This window comes from Barbatula barbatula, assembly GCF_947034865.1.
Source record: "Barbatula barbatula genome assembly, chromosome: 8".
NCBI classification, from domain to species: Eukaryota; Metazoa; Chordata; class Actinopteri; order Cypriniformes; family Nemacheilidae; genus Barbatula; species Barbatula barbatula.
Genome location: NC_136771.1, coordinates 20257005 through 20284254, shown reverse-complemented (window position 1 = coordinate 20284254; position 27250 = coordinate 20257005). Strand labels below are relative to the sequence as shown.

General features: G+C 36.8%; 1 protein-coding gene across 2 annotated transcripts in view; it reads left to right on the top strand.

Annotated features, from left to right (window-relative positions):
* Window positions 1-26552, top strand: part of tusc3 (tumor suppressor candidate 3) — a 63818-nt gene extending 37266 nt beyond the window's left edge. Inside the window, exons 7-11 of one of the 2 annotated variants that reach the window (XR_013786981.1) lie at window positions 14477-14540; window positions 15987-16061; window positions 23946-24004; window positions 24440-24530; window positions 24962-25096. Coding sequence is in view for 1 of the 2 variants with exons in the window: in XM_079461636.1 (XP_079317762.1) it covers window positions 14477-14540; window positions 15987-16061; window positions 24440-24530; window positions 24962-24977 (246 nt within the window). In the remaining variant the exon portion in view is untranslated. Of the gene's footprint in view, window positions 1-14476; window positions 14541-15986; window positions 16062-23945; window positions 24005-24439; window positions 24531-24961 lie in introns of both variants that reach the window. The other variant, XM_079461636.1, reaches the window with a different exon arrangement.
* Window positions 26553-27250: the final 698 nt, after the last annotated feature.

The following is a 27250-nucleotide window of genomic DNA, read 5'->3' as shown; positions in this document are numbered from 1 at the left end:
GGACATCTGCAGCTCAAAACACTGAGAGTTCAGTCTGGAGTATTTCTTAATGTTCTGTTCTCTGCCCTAAATACGACCTGAGGGGGAACACGTTTATAAGCAGGAGATTACAGTGTTGAGGCGATACTGTATATGGTTATGTATGGATCGTATATCTATATTTGTTAACCTTTAACTTTTGTTTAATATCAATTAATATAGATTTACTGTGTGTATTTTTCCAATCAGAAGAGTAATTTTAACCAATAGCATAGTGGAAAAGTTACTTCAAAATGCAGTTAAAAATGTGACCTTGCCTGTGAAAACACAGCTGAAGTAATTGTTTTGTGATTTACTGTTTTCTACATAATGTAAAGAATATTACCTAGGATATATTTATAATTGAGGGAGTTGAAGCCATGTCGAAGAATCAAGTTTAGGAATCAAACTTTCAGTATGTTTTGTACTAAATAAAAATTCTGTTATTTTAGTTTTTATCATATTGAATATTTTGAGATTGAAATTTGAGATCTGTATCTAGAAATATATCATTTATATAATTTACTCAACTTTAGTCTGGATTCCAGACAGGGTCACAATAAGCATGTTTTCCAAATATTGAGCACAAATATTTATTTGTACTAATAAAAACACTACATACAGAAACACCATAAATGTTTTACGTAAGCATTTTAACCAAAACCGTTTAGGGTCACTTGGCTGAAATGATTTTCTTGATCTGAAGGCAAATGTATAGATTTTTTAAATTAATTAAATGGAGAAAATTGTGCCAACATATTGATTTCTTTCATAATAAATCCTGAATGTTATTAGAATAATATTTAAAACGTATTTACTTGGGCCATTAATAAAGAAAAAGCAGCCAATAACTAAAACTTATGCTTTGGGATATTTTGCAGTACTGTATAAGCAATATTGGAAAACATTAGGGATATTTATTAACAGGCAGAATATTTTTTCAAGTATTTTGTAATTTTTAAAAAAGCCTTCCCTTTTTTTTTTTTAAATGTTTGGAATCACTGGACTTCCAGAACCTACGACCCAAAGGGGATTTATATGATATAATACCTAATCTGATATTTTAAGCAACTCTGTCAGGCCACACATGCGATTAGTTATCACTGGGGAAAACATTCTTTTTCGCTAAAAGCCACACTCAAAACTATAGCATGTTGCTGAGATAGATTTTCGGTCATCATTTATGGTTGTGCACCGAAGTGTGAAATTAAAAAAAAAGGTGGAAATAGGTTGTGCGAGAGACAGTGGTTGGGGAAAAACATTACCCTGATTTTCTAAACTAAACGCTACATTTGCATGAAATTATATTTCTCTAGTCAGACTGTGAAAGTGCCATTTCCACATTTTCGCTGGCTTCATCCTGCAGCCCAGAGCAAAAGCCATTTAGAAAGTTGAAAGTTGTTTTGAAAATGAAAGCGCCGGCTGCTTACTGACGAAATGGCGAGGCAATGTGAGGTGAAGCTACACATCTACTTGTGCTTCACACCTTTGGACAGATCACACACACACATGAGCACCTCGCTGTGTTTATTCTGGATGAACATACTCCGGGCCAAAATGGCTAAACAATTCTCAACATTTTCTCTGGCTTTTATGTCGTGCTATGAAGCTATTAATTTCTTCTCCTTTTTGGCTCCTGGCAAAATGGCCATTCTAATAATTTCCTAAAAAAGCAACTCCGATCCAGGTGAAAAGGATTGGGGGTTATTTGTTACAAGATAAATGTTCCTCCTGAAATTGTGCCTGCGCGAGCCTGTGTGTCCAAGAACCATGAAGCCACGACATGAAATGGATGACATTCCAATTGCAAATAGAAACTAGAAAGCGTATACATTTATGGATATCATTTATCCAGATAAAGTACTTACGGACATCCAAACCTAGAAATGCGTTTGGTTCAAATAAAGGCCTAGCAAATGATAAGCTCAATGTTGCTGCATTAAGGCCATTTAATTCATTCACAACATCCATCGAGAGGTCTATTGAAATATTTCTCTTTTAAAGTATAGTTTCTCCATGGTAAACTAAAGAGCCACTGATGATTTTGTGCTGTTTTGTGAAATGAATGGAATAATTCATTCAAAAATAGAAATTTTGTCATCACTTTGTGACTTTCTTCCTAAATGACTTTCTTTCAGGATAAATAAAGTTTGTGCTTTAAAATTCAAGGGGTAAATCAAAAGACAAAATATTAGTAAGCTAAATATAGTCCATATGACATGTTTGTGGTCTTCTAAAGTATGGGATACTGTACTGTAGTGAAGATAAAAATGTAAGTCATTATTTATTAATACAATTTATATGACGTGATCTTGTTAACGGTTGCAAATAATTGAGTCAGTGAACCAGATATGATTTGTTAATGAATAAGGACAGTGTTTGAGCCATATCAAAATTAAAAGTCATACAAAATCTGACTTAAAAGAGGCTGCAGCTTTTGCCAGAGGGAAACTGGAATCCCCTGGTTAGGCCTGGTTTCCTCTGAGGATTTTTTTTCTTCTCCTTTTGCGTTCCTCTCCACCATTTGCATACTGTTTGCCTGGCCGAGGGGGGCTGCTAGAATTTTATAGTTTTATTTAATTAACACTGGATATAGGAATTTATAGTCTGTCTGATATTTTACCTGAGTTTTGACTTGCATAACCTTCCACACGCAAACGCAGTTACCGGTAAATGAAACCAAACTTTTTTTAAATTTTCGGCCAGGGTGCAGATTTTTTTAAACAAGTTTCAGTTTTGTCGTGTAGATGGTGAAACCGGACAGTAGCTATATCCTTTGTTTGTCAGATTCCAGGCTTCTGATTGGCCGACACGGCTTTTTAAAATGCCTGTGTACATGTAGACTAGGCCTTATTCAGTATATACGAAACACCTATCGGTAAATAATCTTAAATGCTTTATTACTTTTGTTAGGGGAACATTTTGCTAGTCCGATTTTATACAGTGAACTTTTTTCACACAAAGTTTTTTGGGCTTTAGACACTTGGAATATATTAGACAGACTTGTATGGACTATTCTATAAATATGTTTGTTGTTTAATAAGTTTTAATATTTGGCTGAACAGTCTTTTAATTCATCATAAGAGTTGGTGTCCTAAACTTTCTTTGTGGACTTTGATGTGCAAGTTTATCCAGTGGGCTGTTTCAAAGTCACCCCGACTGGCCGCTTCTCAGGCCGCATTATCCTTGCTTCGCTTCACCATTTTCATTTAATTTCCCACAATTCCTTAATGAACTCTCACAGCCTCTTTGAATTTACCACCTCTTAGGGCCAGCGAGAGGTAAATCATCCGTTCTTCCCTTCCAACCGTGTTGTCACTTTTATTGCATCTCTGAAGAAATTTCGGGTTTGAGCTTGGATGCAGCTTTGCTGGGGAGTCTTTATTAACTGAATTGAACTGTGAACTGAAGCATTAAATAAATGTTGCACTTGAGGCAAAGATTTTTCAAGATCTCATCCCGACTCGTATTTATTTCTCAGCGACGATGCCGAGGGAGTGGAGCAATAAAAATGAATCTGTAGTAGAGCAAATGGGAGCTTTAATTACAGCCGAAACAAGAGACCTGCAGAGGAAAATAGCAAATGAAAAAATAAATAAGAGAAGCAAAGGCTGATTAACTGCGAATTAATCACATTGATGCAAATCTTCCATTTTGCCACCAGGACCTTCTGGCTAAAGAAGTTTTCACAATGGCTGTCAATTTATGAGTAACAATAAATGGGGCACAAGCATCCAGAAAATACTTGTAATAAATGTACATTGTCATACAGAATGAGCCACCTCGTGTGTTTCCCTTCGTGCACCTCATTGTTGATTCAACATGACATGTCAGTCATATTCAGATAAAAAGCCTTGAGACTTGACCTCTAGCTGGTCAGTTTCATACAAAATATTTTTTCTGATATTAATAGAATTTTATGGTGTGTGGCTTGGTCGATTTCTATCCGGTGCAGTGTGGTCGATACGTAATTGTATTTATAGTACATTTTAGAAGGTATTAAAATGACATGAAAGACATTTATGCCTGTGTTTGATGAAATGTTTTACTTTACTCGTCCATAGTTGCATTGAAAGTCCTAAGTCAAATAATTGTAAAATGACTAAAACCTTCTATATTAGGTGGATGCAGACATCTCAATTGGTCTGAGCACCCACTGGCTCAACCTGTATGATGAAATCTTCAACCACTGTGTCTGTCTACGAGTTCCCGTCTTCCTCCGTGCAGACTCTTTCCCGAGCTTGTTAGGCTCTATACTGTTACGCTGAAGGCTTGCCGTCGGCTGCTGGAGTGTTGCTCTGTCCGTAAGCTTGAGAATTCTTTTGACAGGCCTGAAAACTCTTTCACTAACTTGTGATGGCAGGTTTATTTTATACACTCTGAATGGTTGTTTGCCCTGCCACGTTCAACTGGCGTTAAGACGGTGGAGAAAGATTGTCCATGTGTGTTTACGGACTTTTAAATATACCGATTGTATGGTTTTGTTTATTTAAACATCAGCATGTGTTTCAGGGCATGTTCGGGTTCCGTGGGTAATGGTTGCATTTTGCTTGAGGGAAAGTATGTGTCATGCATATCCAGTGTGTTATATTTGTATTTTTTTGTCCTAAAAGTATAGCTGGGCAATTCCATGCAAATGCCAACTTTTAAGATGTCAGTACAGGGGGTTTTAATTTTTGAGCATTTTTTGTGTGTGTTTTTAAAGCATGGTTCTCCGTAGTCAGGTATAATCGCACCAATGCTAAATAGATGTAATTCTATTTTGATTTGTGAAAAAATCTAATTGAAAAAATGTTTTATATTAATGTGTTAATGTGTGCCTTTTTCATTTTTATGTTATAATTAGTGAATACACCAAAATAATAGAATCAACATGAATCCTGACTGATTTTAGGATTTCATAGTGCATTGCCTCATTTCTAACCAAATCATTTTCAGAGTTAATATTTTCTCTCTTAATGACGGGTTCATTCCCTTCATAGTGTGAGGCTGGTTCTCTGGCTGTCATACAGGCTTCATCCGAGTACCTCTCGGAGCAGACTGCTGATGAGCTTGCGCTCTAGAGATTGATCTGAATGAAAACCACTCCACCCCTAAACAAGCTCTTATTTCAGCGGAGAGATGTCTGCCATTCAGAAACCTCTGACTGAAACACGATCTATACAACAGACGGTACGGTACGGCGTGTACTCTAGATTTGGAAGGCACCTAGAGCACAGTGTTCTCTCAAACCTGTTCTCATATTTAAAGACCCATCATCACTAACTGAACCCTACAGAGAAGCTGTCACAACATTAAAGCAATAGTTCACCTAACAATGAAACTTTAGTCTTTGTTTACCAAACTATGTGACCTTACTTTTTTCAGAATGCAAAATCAGACATTTGAGGAAAAAAAGTTTTGTAAGCCGTGTTGAATCAGACTTTAATACCATCAAATATCATCATATCAAGACATGAGTCAGCGACATGATGTTATTAAAGGGATAGTTCACCAAACTTACTTAACTTCATGTCATTGGAAACCTTTATGGCTTTTTTTTCTTCTGCAAAACACAAAAGAAGATATTTTGGGAACCAAACAACGTTGCCCTGCATTGATTTCCATTGTATACATTAGACACAAAAAACACTTTTCTCACAATATTTTCTTTTGTGGCAGAATTTTTATTTTTGGGTATACTACCCCTTTAACGTCCGCCATATTAGATGCGTCCTGTTTTAACCTTGAAGCATTGGTCACTGTTCACTGTCATCATGCGAATGACTTTTCTTGCTTTTTTTTGGGAGAAAAACACTAGGGTAAATAATGACAGGTTCTTTTTTGTGTACTGTCCCTTTAAATCCACCATCAACATTTCAATATATTTAACATCTCCTTTAAAACACACTTATCTTTAAACAAGGCCGGGACTCATTGGAAGGAGTAACAGGCCTGAAGGGAACAAAAGCCACAATGATGCCAACACTGAACCACTGCGCGTGTCAGCGCATCACCAACACTTGAGTGAGTAGAGAAGTAATGCTCGATGACAGTGTAGGGGTAATGAAAGGTTGCTCCCACACAGAGTAAACATTCAATCTGCCTGAAGAAACCGCAAAGTTCCTCAGAAGCCTCCAAGACTCATAGATGCGGTTGTCTCTTAAAGCGATAGTACACCCAAAATTCAAATCATGTTACTTTTTACCCTAGTTCCAAACCTATATAGCCTGTGACTCAGGTTTGACAACTTGTTGTTACTGGTGTCCCATACCATATTTGATTTAAGAACCGCATAATGATTTTAGACTGTCATAAAGACTTCAATTTTGGTCGGTCCACGAGTCATATGGAAGTTTTTATTGCATTTTCACTTTGAATTTTTGTTTCTTTTTTGAATTTGACATCATTTGGTCTCTCTAAAACTGTGTGGAGTGCATAATGATTTTATTCATAATGAAGTCTTCTTTTGTGATTCACTGAAAAAACAACAACAGGGTGAGCAGGCTGATAACATGACAGATGTGTGACGATAATATATATTTTTCCGAAAAGCCATTTTTTAAATCCATTTTCAGTTGTTTGTTTGCTTTGGTCGAAATTCTGAAAGGCCATTGCACTTTTGAGTGAGCACTTGAGTTGTTGGCACAGTTTCACCACTAAACTGATGATGCACGAAATGTCTAAAAAAATACCTGACCTTTTCAGGGGCTATTTAGCACTCAAAACACACACAAATGTTACACGGACTCGAGCGCCGACGCGATAAAAGTTGCATTATAATGGCATTCTTATTTATTACCATATATTTCCATTGCATTCATAAAGAGACCCTGTTAATTCGCTGTCTCGTGAAAGTTTTTTTTTGTTCGTGCTCATTGGCATCATTAAAAATAGACTGAAAATGAATAGCTTCTGTGTAAATTTTGCTGAACTCCCTCCTTAAGCAGTGATGTATAATTAATATCCCAAACCCCCCAACCTCGTTCTCTCACCTACTATATGATATATCTGTTTCTCTCTTCGTCTTTTTCTGCTTTGTTGACTTCTCATTTATCTCCATCACTGACTCATTCATTTGACCTTCTATAGAGAAGCTTTAACAACATTGAGAAAAATCAGGAACAGAATGATTTGCAAAGGTTACTACATCAAAACAATTTGCCCAATGTATGTTTACGGAAAAGATAATTTGTCTTCTGCGGTAGGAAATGGAGTATTATCCATCAGGATTGCTAATTTAGTCGGCCATTACGGCAATTAGGTGAGAAATGTAGAAGTTTAAACAGCAGGGCTTTTTCCAAAACACACAGCCTATTGTGTGGGTCATTAAATTTGTTGTATGTGAGACTAGAAACAGGAATGTCATACATATTAACTCCGGTAGAATGAACCCTGTGACACCATGTAAGGTCTTAAAACCACAAAGCTGTTTGATTGTCATGGAGACATGCTTTGACATGTGTTCATTTATAATAAAAGTTCCTCCCTAATATGTCCAAATTGTTCCCAGTGCGGTATTTTCTTCGAAGGTCCAGTGTGCCGTTTTTTTGGAAGATCTATTGACAGATTCAAAATAATATTCATAACTATGTCATCAGAGGAGTATAAAGACCTAACATAAGCGTTATGTTTTTATTACCTTAGAATGAGCTATTTTTATCTACATACACCGTGGGCCCCCTGCATGGAATTCGCCATGTTGTTTCTACAGTAGCCCTAAACGGAGAACCAAAGTGTTATAAATACGTTATCTCCATCGGAGCACTACGGTGGTGTTAGCCACCGCAGTGCTCCGAAAGGGAGGGGTAGAGCGAGCTGTTGGTTGCAAGTCACAACCTTAACCATAGATGCCGCTAAATTTCACACACTGGACCTTTAAATAATATTTTTGTTGTAATGTAAATTATACTTATTTTAAACTTCTTTTATTATTCTTTACTTTTTTACAAAAGTTGACATTTTCTAGATTGTCTCCAATATTGGACAGTACCTACAGTTTTCAAAGTCAACTTCATTATGCACTCTCTAAAACAATTGTTAAAGAAAAGAGACACTGTAAACTCATTGAACTTTATGAATATGATTGTGTTTTATTCCTCACTTCTCTTACTAAGTACAGTCAGCCGCAACTTTTCTTCGTCTGAGTAAAGGAAACATAACACTTAATTCATCAGATCAATCGGCAGCGTGCAAAGAGTATTAAAGTATTTGTCATTGCGACTAGCGCGCGGCTGCAATTTGCAATTTGGATTAATGTCATCGCGTTAATGTGCAATGCATGTTCCTATGGCTTTTTGAGTAAGAGCTTTGTATTGTTTCACAGATTGAAAGCAGCATTAAAATAAGCCATTCAAGTGGAAAATGAAGGGTATAAAAAAAGAAAAGAGCCAAAAATTAGCATGCCGATGAATTCATATGTAATGTTGTTTATTGGAAACTTGGTACGTGGGGAAATGTTATTATGTTGCTAAACATAAGAATTTGATCTCTTGTGCTGTAACACGTCGTTAATATTGTTCGAGGTTGATAAACAGCAAACTTTGAAGCATTTTTAAAGTGGGCTCTAAAAACATGAAGATTTGCAGTGACAATTTTAATTATTGCCATGTTACTGTACATGGGGCCGTGGATTCATTTTTTTTGGCAATACATAAACGGTGCTTTTAAAAAATAATAATAACGCTAGTTCCCTTGGACAAAAGCATCTGTCAAATGCATGCATGTAAATGTTGGAAGATGCATTTAGTGATTTACTGTTTATGTGAAATATAAAACCTTACATATAATTTCCTTTGCTCCTGTAGAGCATCACACTATAAACATCAAATTTATTTATGTAAATCTGAGATTAAACTCCTCTGCGCTGGTAGAATGGAAACATAATGTAGTCTTATGCATAATTTGATGGGGTTAGTTGTCTGTTATGTGGAACATCAATTTTGGTGTTCTGCAGAACGTTGAACACATGGTTGTCTACGTGTAGTGGGTTTTTATTTACAAATATGCCCAAAACAAATAACAAGTACAAATACTTTTAATCTGCAAATAATCAAAGCCAACAAACACGTTTTGTGAATTCCAGCTCTCCAAGAAAAGTAAAGCACAATGATTATTCTGTCATGCTTTTAAGCGCAAAAGTACAGCAGCTGATGAATTCTCCCAAGGCACTACAGTCGGCTGATCTCTTGAGGAAATTAGTGGCATTGTTAAGAACCCCACACACCATTAAACCATTTACTGAAGCGTCCCAAGACATTTCTGACTAAATCTATTTCTTGAATCCAATTCTAAACGTTCTGTAATAACCCAATAAAACAATTTACACAGAGGGGATCTCTCACATATTTTCAGACTGTACATGTGTTTGCCAAATCTGACCAAATCTCCCGTTGGCGACACCCATTTTGGTGTTTGTTCGTTTTTTCTCCATTTTAAACAATCGTGGGCACAGTATGTCTTTTTAAAAAAAACAAATATGCAAAAAGGTTTTTGTCCTATCCAGTTTTGGCAGTAGTGGTAGGAAATACTATTTTTTTATTGAGGCAGTATCAAAACAATGTAAGTGACTGGAAAGTAGACATCTATTGACATACATGTAATATAATATACATAACTATGTTTTCCGAGGTTTATAAAGCTTACACCGTTTCTACATTTCAACAATAATGATCAATATGTTTTGTAGCCATATGTTTAAGACAAATATGTTTAAATGTAGCCAGAACCTTTTTTTTTGCGGTATTTTAAAACTACAAAAACACAATCACTTAAGTATTTTGATACAAAGCACCTATGGTACTACTACTCTTTGTATGACATATCGCTTATTGCTCCCTGAACTCTTTGTAAGTTGCTTTGGATAAAAGCGTCTGCTAAATGTAAATGTTTAAAATATGAAGATATTTTCACCAACGCTATCAAATACATATTACAAAATACTATTTTGTGTTTTAAATGCATTTATCATAAAAACTGCTCTACAGAGTGCATTTCATAAATATTCGGGATGCCACAATTCTCAATATAATATTGAACCATTCGGTATGACCTCCACGGTTCAATAAGCGTAAGTCAAGTGCTTTTTTCCGGTTTTGCATTTAAAATGATTTCCGTGCACTTAATTACTCTCTGAACGGTTTCTGTCCGTGTTTGTCTGTATGCCTGTGCGCTGAGATGGATAAACCCATCCCCACGAGTAAATATCTAAAAGCGAGTGGTCGAGCGGTGAAGCGAGGCTGCCTGCAACACGACAGCGCCCTTCGGACAGCTACTGGCATAGCAGCGTTGCATTTCTTCCAATTTATTGTAATGGCAGTGGCGCAGATTGTTAATTGTTATTATATTACCCATTTAGCGCTAGTGTTCGCAATGTTAAACGTGCAACGTGCCTTTGTTTACTTCCATTACAGCAATTGCAAGTTTGCATTACGTTATTTTAAAGAAGCTTATTTTATCTGACATGTTGAACAGTAAACCAAGAACTGCTGTGAGCTGCCAGTGTAAAGTTATCAAATACATCAGTAGATTTTTGCTGAAACAGAAAAAAGTAAGTCTATTTTACTAAAATAAGTCAAGTAAAAAAAGAGAATTGCCACAAATAGTATATATTTTTTGTTGTTTCTGTCACATAAGCATATAACAATGAAAAAAACACTTTAATGTGCCAAGCCATCCGAACACAGCCGAACAGAACCAAAAACTGTGGGTAAAAACAGTTACGTATTGAACCTTGGGTGAGCTGTATCGTTGCATCCCTTGTAAATATGTGGTCTCCTTAAGCAAAGAAGTAAAAACGTGACAACATTTTAGTTCTGCGTCAGCCATCGAAGTGCTTCAATAGGAAGGGGTGGAGTGAGCCGTTGGTTACAATGCGCAACCTCACCACTAGGTGTCGCTAAATTTCATACACTTGCTCCTGGAAAATTCTTTTTTAATATTAATGTTCTCACCACATAATATGTTTTCAGCATTTACCTTCATATTGTCAACATTAATGTGTTGATAGGCTAATGTATCCTAACTTGGACACTATTGAAAGATGTCAATGGAATACACAAACCACACAGTTCTGGTGAAAGACTATTTATTCCATTTTTTTCTGTGTTGTTTGCTTACAATTGAGGGATCTTTCTTGTCCCAGAAATGCACTCATTTCCAACATCATTCCTGTTCGGTTTGGAAAGCTGATTTCTATACTGTATGCTGTGCACTTGTTTTTGGTGTTGATTTGTTTCCCTCGTTGAACAGAGGCTAAATCCAAATGAGTCTAATAATATTTAATTGTCGTAAATTGTCCACATATTGCACAGTTTAATATTCAGAACAGCTACAGAAGTCAAAACATTTATTGAATTGACGATGCACTTTCTTAACTTTGTGCATGAGTCAAAATGAATTAATTAAATGAAACGCATGTGGGTGTTAAGAATCATCCTAATGCACCTACACATCTACACATCAACACTAAATGTGATGATGTGTCATGATTCATCAAATACTGACCCCAGCGCATCATGGGTACGAGTGGTCAACGTATTGCCTAAAAAACCAGAGCAGATGTCAATAGTGCATAAATGAACATTAACAGTGTATGAAAGCATGTGACTACACAACAACACTTGTCACTTGACTACTGAATCACAATTTATCACAACTCTTCATTCACACTTTTTGTTATTTAATATTTGTAAATCGCATTTAACAACAAATAATGCAGCATTACACTGTCGACTGTATTTTCTAAACATTGTGTGTTCAACGTCTTAATTTATATGTTAAATTTATAAAATTTGTATGTTTTGTTGTGTTATTTCTCTTTTATTGAATCAAACACTAGTGGTTTAGTGAACTTACCTGAACCTGCCCACCCACAGATTGCAATTAGGTAATGTCTTTATAAAGGAACCTTGTATAAAGAACCTAGACACTTAACATACAAAGTTTCCAAATAACTGAAAAGCCTTTTTTTTCTAAAAGCAGCAAATGATTGATTATAAGGACACCATTCATGCCCACTACGCAGATCCGATACGCATGTAGAATAATATAATAGTGTCTCGAAGTTGGCTCTAAAAGTGCTTCTAATATGAATGCTGTTTTCCTTAATATGAAAATTTGCAGTGACTGTGTTTAAATGTTAGCAAGATGCGTTAACCCTCAGGTGACAGGTGACGTGACAATGATAAATGCAGTGGCCTATTTGTTCATATCCTCTCCTTAATGGCCCCCTCCCTTTCAAAACCTTTCATATCCCTCTTTTTCTGTCTTTTTGCCTCCAAGTGACAATGGCCTCAATACCACAAAGCTGCTTACGGCAGCATTCGGGTCCGTGTGCTTTCTTGTCGCCGAGTTCGAGTCAAGTTCTGTTTTAGAGATTTAGAGCATAACAAAGGTTTATTTTCCCTCCGGTAGGACTTTTTACTCAAATCAATCAGTCTTTTAAGCTGGTTTTTGGTTAGATGTATTATGAAAATGTTTTACTAAAGCATGCAGAGATGAACATACTAGAGAGCATTGTTATGTACGGCATTCTTTCAAAATTAAAATAAAATGACACAAATTATTAATTATGACTATACGTAAATGTTAGATCCTGCAGATGGAGCAGCAGGGTTGCCAAGTCTGCAGTGAGAGGAAGGTCAGATGATGTTATTTATGAAAACAGACGGTTTATGATTTAAAGAAGAAATTGTCAAAGAATTGTGTGTAACGGATAACGTGAAAAATATGTGTTTTAGTTGAACTGCATTATTTTCCAGAAGGTTCTATGGTTCGATTCGGTTCAATACTCGTACTAGACCTCTCTAATCTTGTATGCTACTTGAAGATAGCCAGCTCTGTATTTACAGTAACACTTTTACTCAACCATGAGGCAGATACACAGATGTAGTGGAAGAACAGCAGGCAGGAGACAAAGTGATGATAGAATAAACCGAGCAGAGTTTATTGAATCATTTTAGTTGCATTCGCAATGCTCAGTCTGACTTCATCTGAAACAGATTTGACAGGTGTTATCATACCGGTGGAAAAATGCCATGCTTTTCATACCATTCTCTTCTGCATCTGATAAGAATACGCAACATAATTCACAATTGTAATATATGTTTTGAAGAATGGGAAATTAGTCAAATGAAGCAAATACAATGAAAATTTTTTATTTGAAACAGATTTATGTCTGTTCTCAGTTTTTCAGTGATCAGATATACACACCGCTTTTAAGAAACTCAGATCCTAATATCCTTCCATGTATTTATTTTTATAACACTCCTTTGTAATTCTTATTTACGTTCCGTAGCAACCCAAAGGGATGTCCAACTTTAAGCAATTGCCATCTTTGCTCTTTATTTATATTTATGCATTTGGCAGACACTTTTATCCAAGGACTATACATTTGTTTCTGACTATGTGCAATACCCTGACCTTGCGCCCTGCTCTAACCACTGAGATACAGGAATGCGAACTATTATTAAGTTATTGAAATATTGTATTAAAGATGCATTAAAATGTGTGTTTGCGTGTTGCATCAGTGCGATTGGAGTATAAAGTGAAGCTCAGCTTTGAGAAAAAATGCACCCAACACACATAGACCTACTCTGTCAAGTAGCCCAGGGAACCGTTTACAGTTTTTTCAATGTAAAAAGCCACCATTTGCTGAAAAAACTAAAGTGAACTGTTTAGCCTTGAAACAGATTTATATCAATAAAAGAACAGTAGTTCTGACAAAAAAATTCAAGGTCTTTTCAAGCCATGCTTCTCATAACTTTGGCAAACGAAAAAAGTCACCTGTTAAATGTTTATACAGCCTTAATTTCGGATAAATAGCGTGTTTTATGTTTCACTGCGAAGAGGAATTCCTTCAGGCTATAAACAGCGTGAGCTATCAATGCTAACAATGCTATCCGTGTGCGCTGACAGATTTTATCAGTTCAAACTGCTTGAAGCTTTCACGTGTGGAAACCAAGCGTTCAACTTCTTTCTTTGAGATTGTCTGCGCTGTTCCTGCAGATTCGTGATTCAGCCACACATGAAGCAGCATCTTGCTTGTGTCACAATGCTTTTACACCAATGTTTTGATAATGCAGATGATTTAACAAAGGCGTGAAGTGATGGTCTTCACTTATCCAATGTAGCTTTTGTCATTCACTTTCAACATTTCTTTTTAGTTTTGTTTATATTCCATTCATCTCTCCAAGCATCTGCCCTGACCTATAGATCTTTTTTATATGAATACTCTTTGACTATTTTCTTTTATCTGACCTTGAACGGAATGATGCTTTTATTTATTTATTCGTTTTTAAAGGAAATGTCAGTGCGTGTGTGTGTGTGTAGGTTCATTCTGGCATCATAAATACAAAGGCGTACTTATCCCAGAGCCACAGTGTCTGACATCCACGGGACCATGTGAAAGCCCAGCTTGAAAGGTCTATTGTCTGCTTATTTGTCTTATTTTTTCTCTCTTTATCTCTGTCTTTTTCAGAGCTATATCCACGGCAGCAGTCAGGCTCAGTTTGTGGCTGAATCTCACATTATTCTTCTGTTAAGTATCCTTTGCCATAAAACCTCGCTGGGCACAATAAACATGTCGCATTGTTCTGTAAATGAAGTGAAACTTAATAACCCACTGACATTTTTTAACACAGATCTGTTTATTTTCTGAAACGTTGTGGGATTTAGGATGTGTCTTTGTAAATACGTTCTCTTTTCGAGGTAAGTACGCACCAGGCCCAGCTTATTTTTTTGTCGTTTAGTGCTCCATGAGTAAAGAAAACGTAAACAATCAAATTTAGGCAAATGAAATGATATTTTGCTCCATCCTTCAAGCACTTGGCAATAGGAACACCAATATGTTTGAAAGTTGGAAATATCAAAAAGAAAAATCCCACTTTGAATAGAAGGCAGCATGGTTCTTCAGTATAGTCATTATTATTTCAGAAGCTCAGATCCAAGCGTAGGATTTATCTGAAAGTGCTTAAGGCTACAGCCCACAGGTTGTATGCCTTAGCATCATAGATACAGGCGTGAGAAGGTGGAAGGTCTCAGAACACAGCTGCAGTTGAGTAGAAGATTCAGTATATGGTAATCAAAATTTCTGTTTTCTGAATACCGGCTTAAAACATAAATGTTATATTGTATATTTTAATCAATGCTAAAGCTTTTATCTAAACTTTTTTGGTCTACTTAAACTGATTTACAATTTCAAAGGAACAGTTTTGTTCCAAAATAAAAAAATTCCGTCTTCATGTCCTCACTCAAGTTGTTCCAAGTCTGTATACATTTCTTTGTTCTGATGAACACAAAGAAAGGTATTTGGAAGAATGCTTGTAACCAAACAGTAATTGGCCACAATTCAATTGCTGTTTTTACAAAAGCAAAAACTGTAGTCGTTGAGAGTTGGTGGTCGAAATCCATCTAGCTGCCGCAGTTCAAAAATCGTTGGGCATGTCCTTTTGAACATCAATCTCTGTGTGAACTTCCACTGTAAGTACGGGAGGTTTCTTGACTGTGTCTGATGGGCACATCATAGTGCTATAATCTAATTCAGCCGCTGGTAAAGAGAAAAAAGGAGCTTCTAGCAACTACCACTACAACCTGTAGCGTTTGTCCCTCTACCCCTCACCGATCGCCACTTCACCCCAGGCTGGAGAAGACATCCCAATGAAGTGTGCTCAGAATTAAGGAGTGTCTTGTGTTTTCATTGTGTTTACTGAAATGACAGATTAAGGGATGTTTTTATTACACAGGTAAGCATGATTTAAAGGAACAGTTCACCCAAGAAAATCCTCAATGAAAATGTATTTACCCTAAGCCATCTTACTTACTTTTCGTGAACACACATTTTTTTTATATCATACATCTAGACATATGTTTAGCTAAAGAAATATTGAACATCCGGGTGGTATGAGTCAATTAGGATTATTTTCATGAACTGTTCTTTTAAGAATCTGTGTATTTTAAAGAGAAAGCCATTTCCTTAACTTCCATCACAGATGCGGCGATCACCATGGGAATGGTTCTTCTGAACGAAGCTGCCACCTCCAAGGGAGATGTGGGCAAACGACGAAGTGAGTTTGTTTTCTTCCTCTTTTGATGCAGTCCTTAAAAATTTTATTAAACCTGTTGCATAATGCACTGGTTATGTGGATCACACAGACATAAATCATAGCACTTCTGGTTGAGGTGAGGTGACGCCTTCCCTGAAACTCACAATATTTACCTGTTGGATAAGACTGAATAAACAAAATCTCATAGCTTACATTGAATGTGGCCCTTAAACCAGACAGCAGACACACGGGGTTGACCTGGGTCAACCCCTGGGTCTGTAAAGCAAACACTTAGTAATGCCCTAGCAACCACCCAGTGCCCTCTAGTACACGCATAACGTATTTGCGTCTTCCATTTTGGCAGCGATCTTTGCAAGGGCAGACACCTCTACCATTCTCCTAAAAAGAGCATTTTGAATTTGCGCAAACACGCGTCAATAAGTTCGAAGCTTTCCGTAGTCATGGTCTCAATATCCTTTGAGGCATAAAATGATCAAGAGAAGTCTATTTTTCCTCTGCATACACAATGGCGTGTCTTAGTTTGTGTATTTCATCGTGTTTAAAGTGTGTTCGCCTGCTGATAAAAGAGCACGGGTCTGCGTCTTGCACACGGGTTAAGGTTCGCATGGGCACGTGTACTGATTCCAGGCCTTTTCTTTTGGGAACCTGACGTCACATTCCCTGCAATCCTCCTTGGAAGCAGTTCTAAGGGGTTCCCAAAACAACGAACATCGTTTCAAAACGCCGCAAATGGCTTTCCATGCATTATCACTGCATTAGCTGTGGAGACCACTTAATATGATGGCCTCCAACCCACTATCACGCCGGCATCACAGGATTTGATATGCTAATAGCTTGAATTATGGGTAATATGTAAATGTTGAGTTACTTTCTGGCCTCGCATTAAGTGCTTTTTATTTCTGAATTTGGGCCTAACAGAAAGAGAAAAGAGCCCTTTGTGTAAAACGCAGGGAAACAAATGATTATAATTAGTGTGTGTGTGTGTGTGCGCGCACGTGTGTGTGTGAGGGGATAATTGTGTAAACTGCTATTTCTATGTGTGTGGAAGAGGGTGCTTGTGTCACTACTAGACCTGATGAGTTTTGGCAGTCATGGATATGTAGCACGGTTTACATTCGGTGCACAGGTCATTTTTTTACACTGCCATCATTCCACTCAAATCCCCAAATCAGTTTTAATTGAAGTGAAAATAGAATTAATACTGTTGCAGAATTAATCTCGTTGCCTTTTGACCATAATTGTAGGCCAAATTGAACCCATTCAAATCAACAGAATTGAATCGGATTGTTAAGCCACATTTTCCGAGAAAACAATGTGTGTTGTATTAGCTTCACTATTCTCCATCGTTTTCTATTTCTTTTAACCAAATGGCAATTCAAGTAGATACGTTATGTCAATTGACTTGAGTTTAGACATGTGTTGCAGAGTAACCACAGGTTAACTTTTTATATTAACTGTGGGAATGTTCCAAAAGTCACTTCGTTATATATTTTTGAAATGAAAAATAATGACATTCGCACAATTTGAAGCGTGGCTTAAAGGGATAGTTGACCTAAAAATCATCCTCATGCCTTTATATACCTGTATTTCTTTCTTTCTTCGCCCGAACACAAAAGAAGATATTTTGAAGAATGTTGGTAAACAAACAACATTGGGCCACATTGACTTCCATTGACAATATCTTAATTTCTGTTTCACAGAAGAAATACTCATTTGACATGAGGGTGATGACGGATATTTAATTTTGGGGGAACTATTTTCCAACTATTTCCAAAAATCACAAAGAGGTGTGCAAAAAGAGTCCAAGAGATTAAAATAAAACACCAATGGATAAACAGCTAGCTAGGTTAGCCTCAAATATCAATAGATCTATATCGCTGTTTGTTCTGAATGCTATATAATATATAATGATATATAAACACTAAAATATACAGTATATATTCTACACAAATTATAGGTTTATGTCAGAATATTTTTATTTTCCACTTTTGTAGTAAAATTGAATCAAAAGAAACTCAAGAGTGCTAAATTCAAATGACATGTTTTTGGCTTCAAATCTCATTGGTTCTTGTGTCTCTCATTACTAGTTCTTATGATACTGTTATGGTTGTGGACAGAACCCAAGCGCAGGCAGACATGTGTCGAACAACAAGACTTTATTTCAAAACAAAGACCCTCGATGGGGAAAACATGAACACAAACAAGACTGAAAACTAAAACTTCCCACAAGGGGGACAAAACAAACAAGGTCTTAAGAATAACAAACTAAGTCCACAAACTTGAGTCTAGGGAACAGGAACACGGGTAATCCAGACAGACGAAGGGTAAATATGCAAAGTGTGCAAAATGAACCGACAAGGGACAGAGGGAAACTGGGGCTTGATAAAGGGAAAGACTAACAAGGACTGATGACACAGGGAGAGTGGCCACAGGTGACATGGATGAAACACTAAGGGAAAGCTAACAGGAGGATTGCACGAGGCAGGTGAGGGGACTGAAACACTAAGGGAAAGATGGACCAGGGCTGGAGACAAGACTAACACTAATGGACCGCTAACCGGGGAAACAAGGGGGCGGGACTAAAGGACGTGACACCGGAGAGAGAGCATGGCTTGTCAAACCAAAACAATGCTCTTTCTCCACACAAAACACATGGGACTGACATGATCCTGCCACAAGACTCGAAAACCAAGACAAGGAGAGGCAGGATCATGACAGATACTTTGTCACAAGACACATGGATCATTTTATTATGGATGTATGTTCTTTTCGGATGCTTTTGGAAGTATTGTGGAGATTAACCTATAGTAGTATGTATTGGTTATTTCTTGGGGTCCAAAAATTTTAAAAGGAATTCCTTAAAAATGGAATCAATACATTACAGGCCCGAATCAGAGCTGCATCTCCATCAGCATTACATTACATGAGCACCACTGCTTGACATCTTAATGAAAATTTCTATGTTAATGTCTAAAATGTACTTACAGAAATATGAATCTAGACAGTCAGAATAATGCCTATTAAAATAATTGTATATTCTTTAGAGTTTAATTAGCGAGTGCTTTTAGCGACACATACCTTCTTAACCTGCCCTCTCCAGAGGTTGAGGCTCACATTTTCCCGTGGGCCCCCTGAATTTGCAGTGGCCGTCATCCGCCATACCAGGGTCAGAGGTCACCTTAGCTCAGTGGATAATTAAACCAGCGGTGCCACCTCGTCCGCCCAGCGCAGGGCTTTTCCTACACCTGTCACTGTTAATTGACCATTAGGTATATATAAATCTACATTATAATAATCTCATCAGTCAGCCTCTGAAAAGGTTTCGAGTGCTTGAGTCAATGGGCAGCAGGTCATTTAAAAGAGAATGAGAGTGAAGGATGAATAGATTATGTTAGGAATTGACGAGAAAATGTGCCAACTTGTATTTTGCTATACAGATATATTTGCAGGGCTGCTTTATGTTATTACAAATGAGAGCAATGAAGAAATGTGAGGTTACACTTATTTACTTTAGTTTGGTTTAGTCCAAGTTTCAACTGAAAAGAGAAAATCGTGAGCTGAAGTATAAGACGACAGAGAGGGATAAAGGGAGGGTTCAGTGCCCATCTTGAAGCACTTTCCCTGGGGTGCGAGAGGAGAAGGAATGCCCTGCCGCTGAGGCAGATGTTTGCACTGTAGGCACTGCTGGGCGACCCTCTGTCACCCACTGGAGGTACACGAGAAGGGCACACTGACTGATTTATCCGATGGGGTTTGAGTAATAGGTTTTGACTGATGAGTTGTGCCCGGCGTGAGTCATATGCACATGCATGCTCTCTTTGTAAATAAATATACGATGCCAGGATTACGATGGCCATAACTCAGACATTTTTTGCATATTTCATGTTAATCTTCAGTGCTTACAGAATAGTATCGCACCCTTCAAATATCCGTAGAGTCTTTAGTTTGATCACATTTATAAAAGACTGATACAGCTGTACGATTATATCCGAAAACATACCGTGCAGGGGGGGGACTAAAGCACCCATTGCCAACAAAACACAAACATATGACTCCGTTTTACCTACCGCATTCGGTTCATGTCCGGCATCTTTTAGTGGACAAACAAACACACATCAACTTCTCTCACTATCGCAACTTCTCTCACTATGCCCACAGCGCATCCAATCTTTACGCAGTGCAGCCAATCTTGATGGTAAGCGATCTTCCTATCACTCGTCGGTTGATTTGTGGGCGGGTTTTTTCTTTGGCCTTGCCGTAGGGACTAAGGAAAGTTGTAACAAAACGGATTTTCATGTTCGAAAAAAACATTCTGAAAGCATAGAAATACTCGTTTTTTGACTAGTTGACCATGTCAAGCATGAGAAGACAGCACATTTATCATTGTAAAGAAGTCAGAACGCATGAAATATATATTAAATATAACATATTCTTGGGCTCTCTCAGAGAAATAAATAACTATATTTAAGACATGGGCAACAAACTGCAATACTTCACATAATCGTTTTTAAATGTACCGTAAGCAGTGCTTTTAATGTTTTTACTGTTTATGCCGATGGCAAGAAGTATTTGTCCATGTCTAAAAATTGTGCAATGTTACAGTAGATATTTAAGCACTGTATATTTTCACATTTATGTAAAACATTTCTGGACTCTGGAGTTACATTAAGGTGGTTAGCTTGAAATAAATGAACAGAAAAAAGTAATGTTTGTTACTACCAATATACAGTAACAGTGTGCTTTGAATGACTATGTAATACAACATCATATGAGATTATAATGATTATTGGCTTCTCCAACATAGTTGAAGTGGTCAAACTGGAAGAGTGAGAATCTGTGTTAGTTGTTTTGACTCAATATGTGAAATATTATATTATTATAACTATGTAATATATTGTATTATATTTTATAGAGCTTTTATAAATAGTAATTATATACATACACACAGTGGGTCAGTAGGATTTCCAAAGATTTATTTTGTCATTATCCATAATACTCCAGTAAGATGTGTGCACAAGAAGTGTGACAACAGCCGGCACTCCACACAGAGATCTGGTGTCACCATCTTTGAGACGTGTCTATTACATAAAGAAAGAGAATAAACTGAAACAGACTAAATAGGGAAGAACTGTAGCAAAGTTTCCAAGGCGATTGAAGAAACTTACCTGCAAAGATAATCAGCTTAATACCTTTTTGGGGGGGGGGGTGAAAACACATGTCTTTTGCATAGAACTGTATATTTAAAATCATAAGCGTAATTTTGTAAAAGTAAAGTGAAACTCTTCTGACAAGAATAAATGGCATGTTAAACCATAAATCAGACAATTGTTTTTAAGTGGTAATAAAACTCATTATGAATGTCCAGAAAGCTAGTACAGAGGAGGTCTCGAGTATTTTTTGCACTTTTTACAAGAGGAAAATTACTCATTTCAGGACTACACTGTTTAATCTTTTGCTAACCTTGAAAAAAATGCACTTTACGCGGAACACATTGATGTAATGTGACATGTGTAAGGTGTTCTTTTTTACATTGTATGACTTACCCCACCAAATTCATTAAACAGCAAAAATGTAAACATTTATTATAAAACCATTGTTTTGTCCAATAAACTGTAATTCATAAACTGTATAATATTACACATGACAGTCCATGACATGTAATAAAAAAGTTATAACAAAAATAATTTTGTTTTGAGAATTGAATTCACAAACATTTTATTACTTTAAGACAACATTATTGCAAAACCCGGAGAAAACGAACATTTGTGCATTTTTTATGATTACTGACATATAGCCCTTGTGACAAGCCCTGGTCTTCTTTATAAAAGAATAAGAATAAAATAAGCATGTGCTTCTAAACTGCTCACAGCTGGCGTCTGATGGATTTGTATCAGATAGATGGTCCAGATGTTTGATGCACGAATGCCAATGCGGCAATATAATAAACTTGCATTTTATGGTCATAAAAATGATCACAGACCTCAGCCACTCAATAAAAGTATATGCAAGCAGTAATAACATAGAGCATTATTTACTCTATCCTTCCATCTGTTTGCCAAACACCCTTGAATGGAGGCTCATAATCCGTCCTTTACAATTTCATTGAGCAAAATATAAAGGTACAACACGGAATGAGAGCACTGAGCGTATTGAATTGTTACTTTTATCAAAAGGCGTACTAGCTCACTCAGTGTGGTGCTTTCAATAAGCTAGCGTGAGCTAGATAACAAACTGGAACCTCTGGTGACTTAAAATGTTAATTGCTGCTATGCAAAGTAAAAATACTGGCACAGTCGGTGGTTGATCAAACCCAGCTGTTGTCATGGAAACACTTCCTTAAAAAACCTTTAACAATATGCTAAATGAAGATCGTCAAGAATAGAAAGCGTTCGGTATCAAACACCGCCTCAATAACATTTACAGCAAGCTGCTCGTCGCAGGAAGTCAGCCATACGCGACCTCAGCGCAACGCAACGTCGCATTTGTTACCCCCGCGAAGCGGACGACCCTGAAAATAAATGTTTAGCGCCGTTTGAATGTCACATCTCAGTTCTTAACGTTAACTATTATCGCACAACGCGGAATCCTTTCGGGAAACGGCCGTATGGCTCATCTTCTGGGAAAGCTTTCCGTAATAATATGTAATTGAAATGATAATGGGCTCCAACGTGCGAAGGTCTCCAACAAACTTAAAAGCGAAGTTGGATACATTTGGGAACTTGAAATAGATGAACTGCGTACGGCCAGCCTGCTTCGTGTGTGTATTGTGTATAAGAGGCTGTTTCTGTATGACTAATCTGGAGAGGAGAGCTGCTGGCAGTATGGTGTAATTGGAGGTGCCCCTCTTTTGAAGAGGTTAACAGACTTTGATTAAGCTCTGATTAGCTTCTCATTCATCTAAACAGCAGCTGCCATTGTGTCACACTTTAATGTTTACTAGTTACACAAAAGACTCTCACGTATGCACCTTTTGCTTTAATCGTGAGCTTTCGCTTATAGTACTGTACCATGGAATTACATTCTTTGAGGTGTTGATTATACATCTTTGGACAATGTCTTTGAAGTTTCATTGTGTACGGTGTTAAAAGGATAGTTCTTTATTTACTCTCGTCATTTGAAACCTGTATGACTTTCTTTCTTCTTCTTTCTCCTGAACACAAAAGATCCCATTTACCCATTGACTTGCATTGGTTTTGTGTCCGTACAACAGTCAATGGCAAGCGCCATTATTCGGTTACCAACATTCTTAAAAATATCTTCTTTTGCGTTCTGCAGAAGAAAGTCGTACAGATTTGAAATGACAAGAGTAAATGATGACACAACGCTTTAATACCGCGGTACACGTACTTGTAGTAGCTGCTTGCGTTGCATCAAGCTGTACTTCATCTATGACTATTTTTAAAAAACATTTTAGCGATTTGGTTATTGTTAGACGTTTTTATGACCTCATTAGTTAAGCAACTACGTGGAATATTTGTACTTGTAAAAGCTCATTTGTCACACCGCAGGGCGGTTTTAGTGAATGGAAAAAAGTGATGAAAATACTGCGTAATAATAAAGAATCCTCAGACAACTACAAGACAAAGCACTTGTTTATAAATTTATATCAATTTGTGCCTTATAATTGTGATGTTAAAAAATGTTGACCGTTCTATTGTCACCTACCTTTATGACAAAATACCACAGTATTACCATTTGATACCTCCTATTACTTTACCATGATACATCACTGTGTTTTTATAAAGGATATTTCACACAAAAATAAAAGTTCTGTCTTCCTTTTTTCACCATTATCTTGTTCAAAACCTGTTTTACTAAAATGCCTTAGTGGTTTTGCATCCATACATTTGAAGTCAATACGCTCCATTGTTGTTTGGTTATCAGCATTCTTCAAAATATCTTCTTCGGTGTTCTGCATAATAAAATGAGTCATGAAGGAGTGTGTAAGTAATATAAACTTTTTTATTTTTGTGTGAACTATTTAGGTCAAAATAAGACACTGTGATTTTGTTTCAGTCTCGCACTGTTTAATGCATTATTGACTAATCTTCAAAGTCACCTTATAATTTGATGCATCAGGTTATCATATTTTGGACACTCTCTCCTCGCAGGAAAAAACAGCTGACGATGTGTTTTTTATAAGCATTTAAGTAGCGATTATTGTTTCATTCATTAGTAATAGCTTCATTTAAGATGCCTGTTTGGGATTAGCTCTCAGATCAAAGTTCATGAAAAGAGATTTTCACCAGCGGCTTAATCCCATTATAAAAGACCACAGCTGCATTCTAATTAGGTTTGATCAATGTTAGCATTTTTTTGGCTCATCGTGATAGGAAAACTCAATGTGTGTTTGCTTGTCTTATTTCCTCTCTTTACAGTTATCTGTCTCGTTGGGCTTGGTTTAGTAGTGTTCTTCTTTAGCTTCCTTCTCTCCATCTTCAGATCAAAATATCACGGCTATCCTTACAGGTAAGAAATGTTCATCTACAGGGTTAAATCGAACTGCTGGGATACATTTTTCAAATTAAAAGTCAACGTAAAATTAAATATGACTCCATTTGCTTTCTTCTTGGACATCTTGCTCAGATTTATTGCAAAGCCATGTTTCACCCAATGATTACTGGCGGAATTTCTGAAGGAAAATAGTTTTGTGATTTAATAAAGTCCAACCAAGTTTGTCCTGTTGAGTTTTGTGTTTGACTCTCAATTATGTAACAATATGCAAAATAATAAACAGTACATAGTACAGCAGGGAGAATTTTCCTAGCTACTGGTAATAGTAGCAAGTCAAGTGCATGACCCTTTGAAATTGTCAATTAACAATCCTGTGTTGATGTCATTTCCAGTCAGCGAAGACTTTTATCATTCACACATTTCGCATATCTTTCTCTCTCTTTCAGCTTCCTGATTAAGTGAAATCGTGCAGTGAAAGGAAAAGTCGGTGTTCTTCAGAGTTCACTGCATGAATTCAGCCGCTCTTTATACTGTAACACGTTGCACATGTGACCGAAGAGAAATAAACTGAGCTGTTACCCAACGCTGTGCACGTGTGGTCTGTACGCATCCCTCAAAGTTAGACGAATCATATGTTTGTTTATATTACCGGTTTTCGCTTCTAATTGCAAATTGAGCATTATGTCCTCAAGGTTTAGTGCAGAGGAGTGTTTGGATCTGCGTGTGTGCGTGCTGCATGCGCGGCTGTTATTTGTTATTGCAGTTTATGATACCTCTCTTGAGGCAATTGTGCGAGTCTCAGCAGATTGTGTCCTCTCTTTGTCCCCTTCAGTCAGAGTTCTCTCCCTCTTCTGACATCTGGGAAGGAATATTTAAGTCTTAGATTATTTTTCCCGCTTTCTGTGGGTAGGTGGTGAAGGGGGCTTGTAATCCTCGTTATTAAAACCGACTGGAGATCCGCCGATCTAATTAAATTCAATCCAATATCGGAACCAACATATTTATTTAACTTCAAAGGAGAGAGCTCGGCGATAACGTTTTTGACATTTTTCTTGGAAGGCACGGTTTTTTTAGGGATGTTATCTAAATTAGCTGTCATCATAGACAATAATGCAGACCGTTTCCGGCAAACTTCGGATACATTTATTGGTGAACTAACTTCATTAAAACCGCTTTTGTTTGATTGGTTGTCAAAAAGCATTCAATTAGTAATTCTAGGCTCAAACTATTTTCCGAACCGTAATGTACTGCAGACAAAATTAATCACATCGTCATATTGAGTTGACAAATAAGGACACTTCAAGTGTACTGTAACTATTTAAAATAAAATAGTTGAGGAGATGTGCAATGCGTGCATTCACCATATTCAGTTGTTTAAGACATTGGTGCAACTCAAGTCTGCATTTGTTTATTTACAGTTTCATCGCACACATGTGGCTGGCCTGAACTTAACTTTCCGTCTGTGTTGGGTTAAAATATAACAGTTTATTTCATATTCAGTTTAGATTTTATTCATTTGATTTCATATTTTATTGTATATTAATTGTGTTCAATGAAATACACAACAGTTGTTGGTGTTTTGCAAAGGTTTACCAGAAGTTAAGTTCAGGCCGCATAACGTTTATGTTGTTACTGCTGAAACCGTCTATTAACCCAAACAATACGGCAGATGGTTTCTCTTATGAAAGCCTTGTATTACAATGTGTACGGTTTTGTCAAATTTGCATGTTTTATGTTATTTTATGCCCGATTTGTAAATTGGCCGTCTATTGGTGTATTTTGACAGAATTGCGGTTTCTTGATAAAACTGTAAAATTACTGTTTTTTTACAGTGTAAGCTTATACTAATGATTTATAATTTCAGCTGCCATGTACGATTTGCAGAAAATGTCAGTTGGACATCATGTGACGTTTGAAGATTTAGTACATGAAATATAAAGTCGGATTGCTGTAAATTAAACATTATGGAACTCAATAACAATAATATGCAATCATAGGCACATGTTGTTTATTCAGTATAAAGCTTTTGTCTGGCACAATAATGTCTTTTAGTGTCAATGTCTTTAGCACAATAATGTCACAATAATGTTCAAAAATTATCTTCATTTGGGGACTTTAAACGGTAATAAGGGATTCATCGTGATTAATTGGCATAACATGCTGTTAATTTGATTACATTTTTGACAGGACATCTCTAATGTGGGATTAATATATAATCTGTCTAGGTATATACGAAAAGTAATTAATTTACCATTTTGTTTTCATTCTACGGTAAATCCATTTATCATGCGGCATGCAGACATAAGCACACGACAGTATCGTGGCGATAACGGTGCCGTTGTTGCGTTTGTTTTTTGAATTAGTGGCTTCTTGCAAATATGAAAAGAGGGTATTGTGCATCAAATCAGAACCAACAGCAGCATTACATTAGAGAAAATTCAAGCTGGCAGTAATTCCCCCTTTAGCAGTCGAAAGGACATTAATGGCCACCACTCCATTCTTCATCTGCAGAGAAGAGATGACAATCCAATTAGCATTATTATATATTTTTATTTCTCTGTAGCAAACCTCTCTGTTCCCACAGCGTTTCTATTTGCTATCAAAGCATACGATACGCTGAGTCTTGGAGAAGGATGATGGAGAAGAGTTCGAGGTAGGGTTCAGACACAGCATTTGGACATTCCATCACATGAGTTTTACAGTTCAGGTGACTCGTAACCTAAATACAAGCTAAA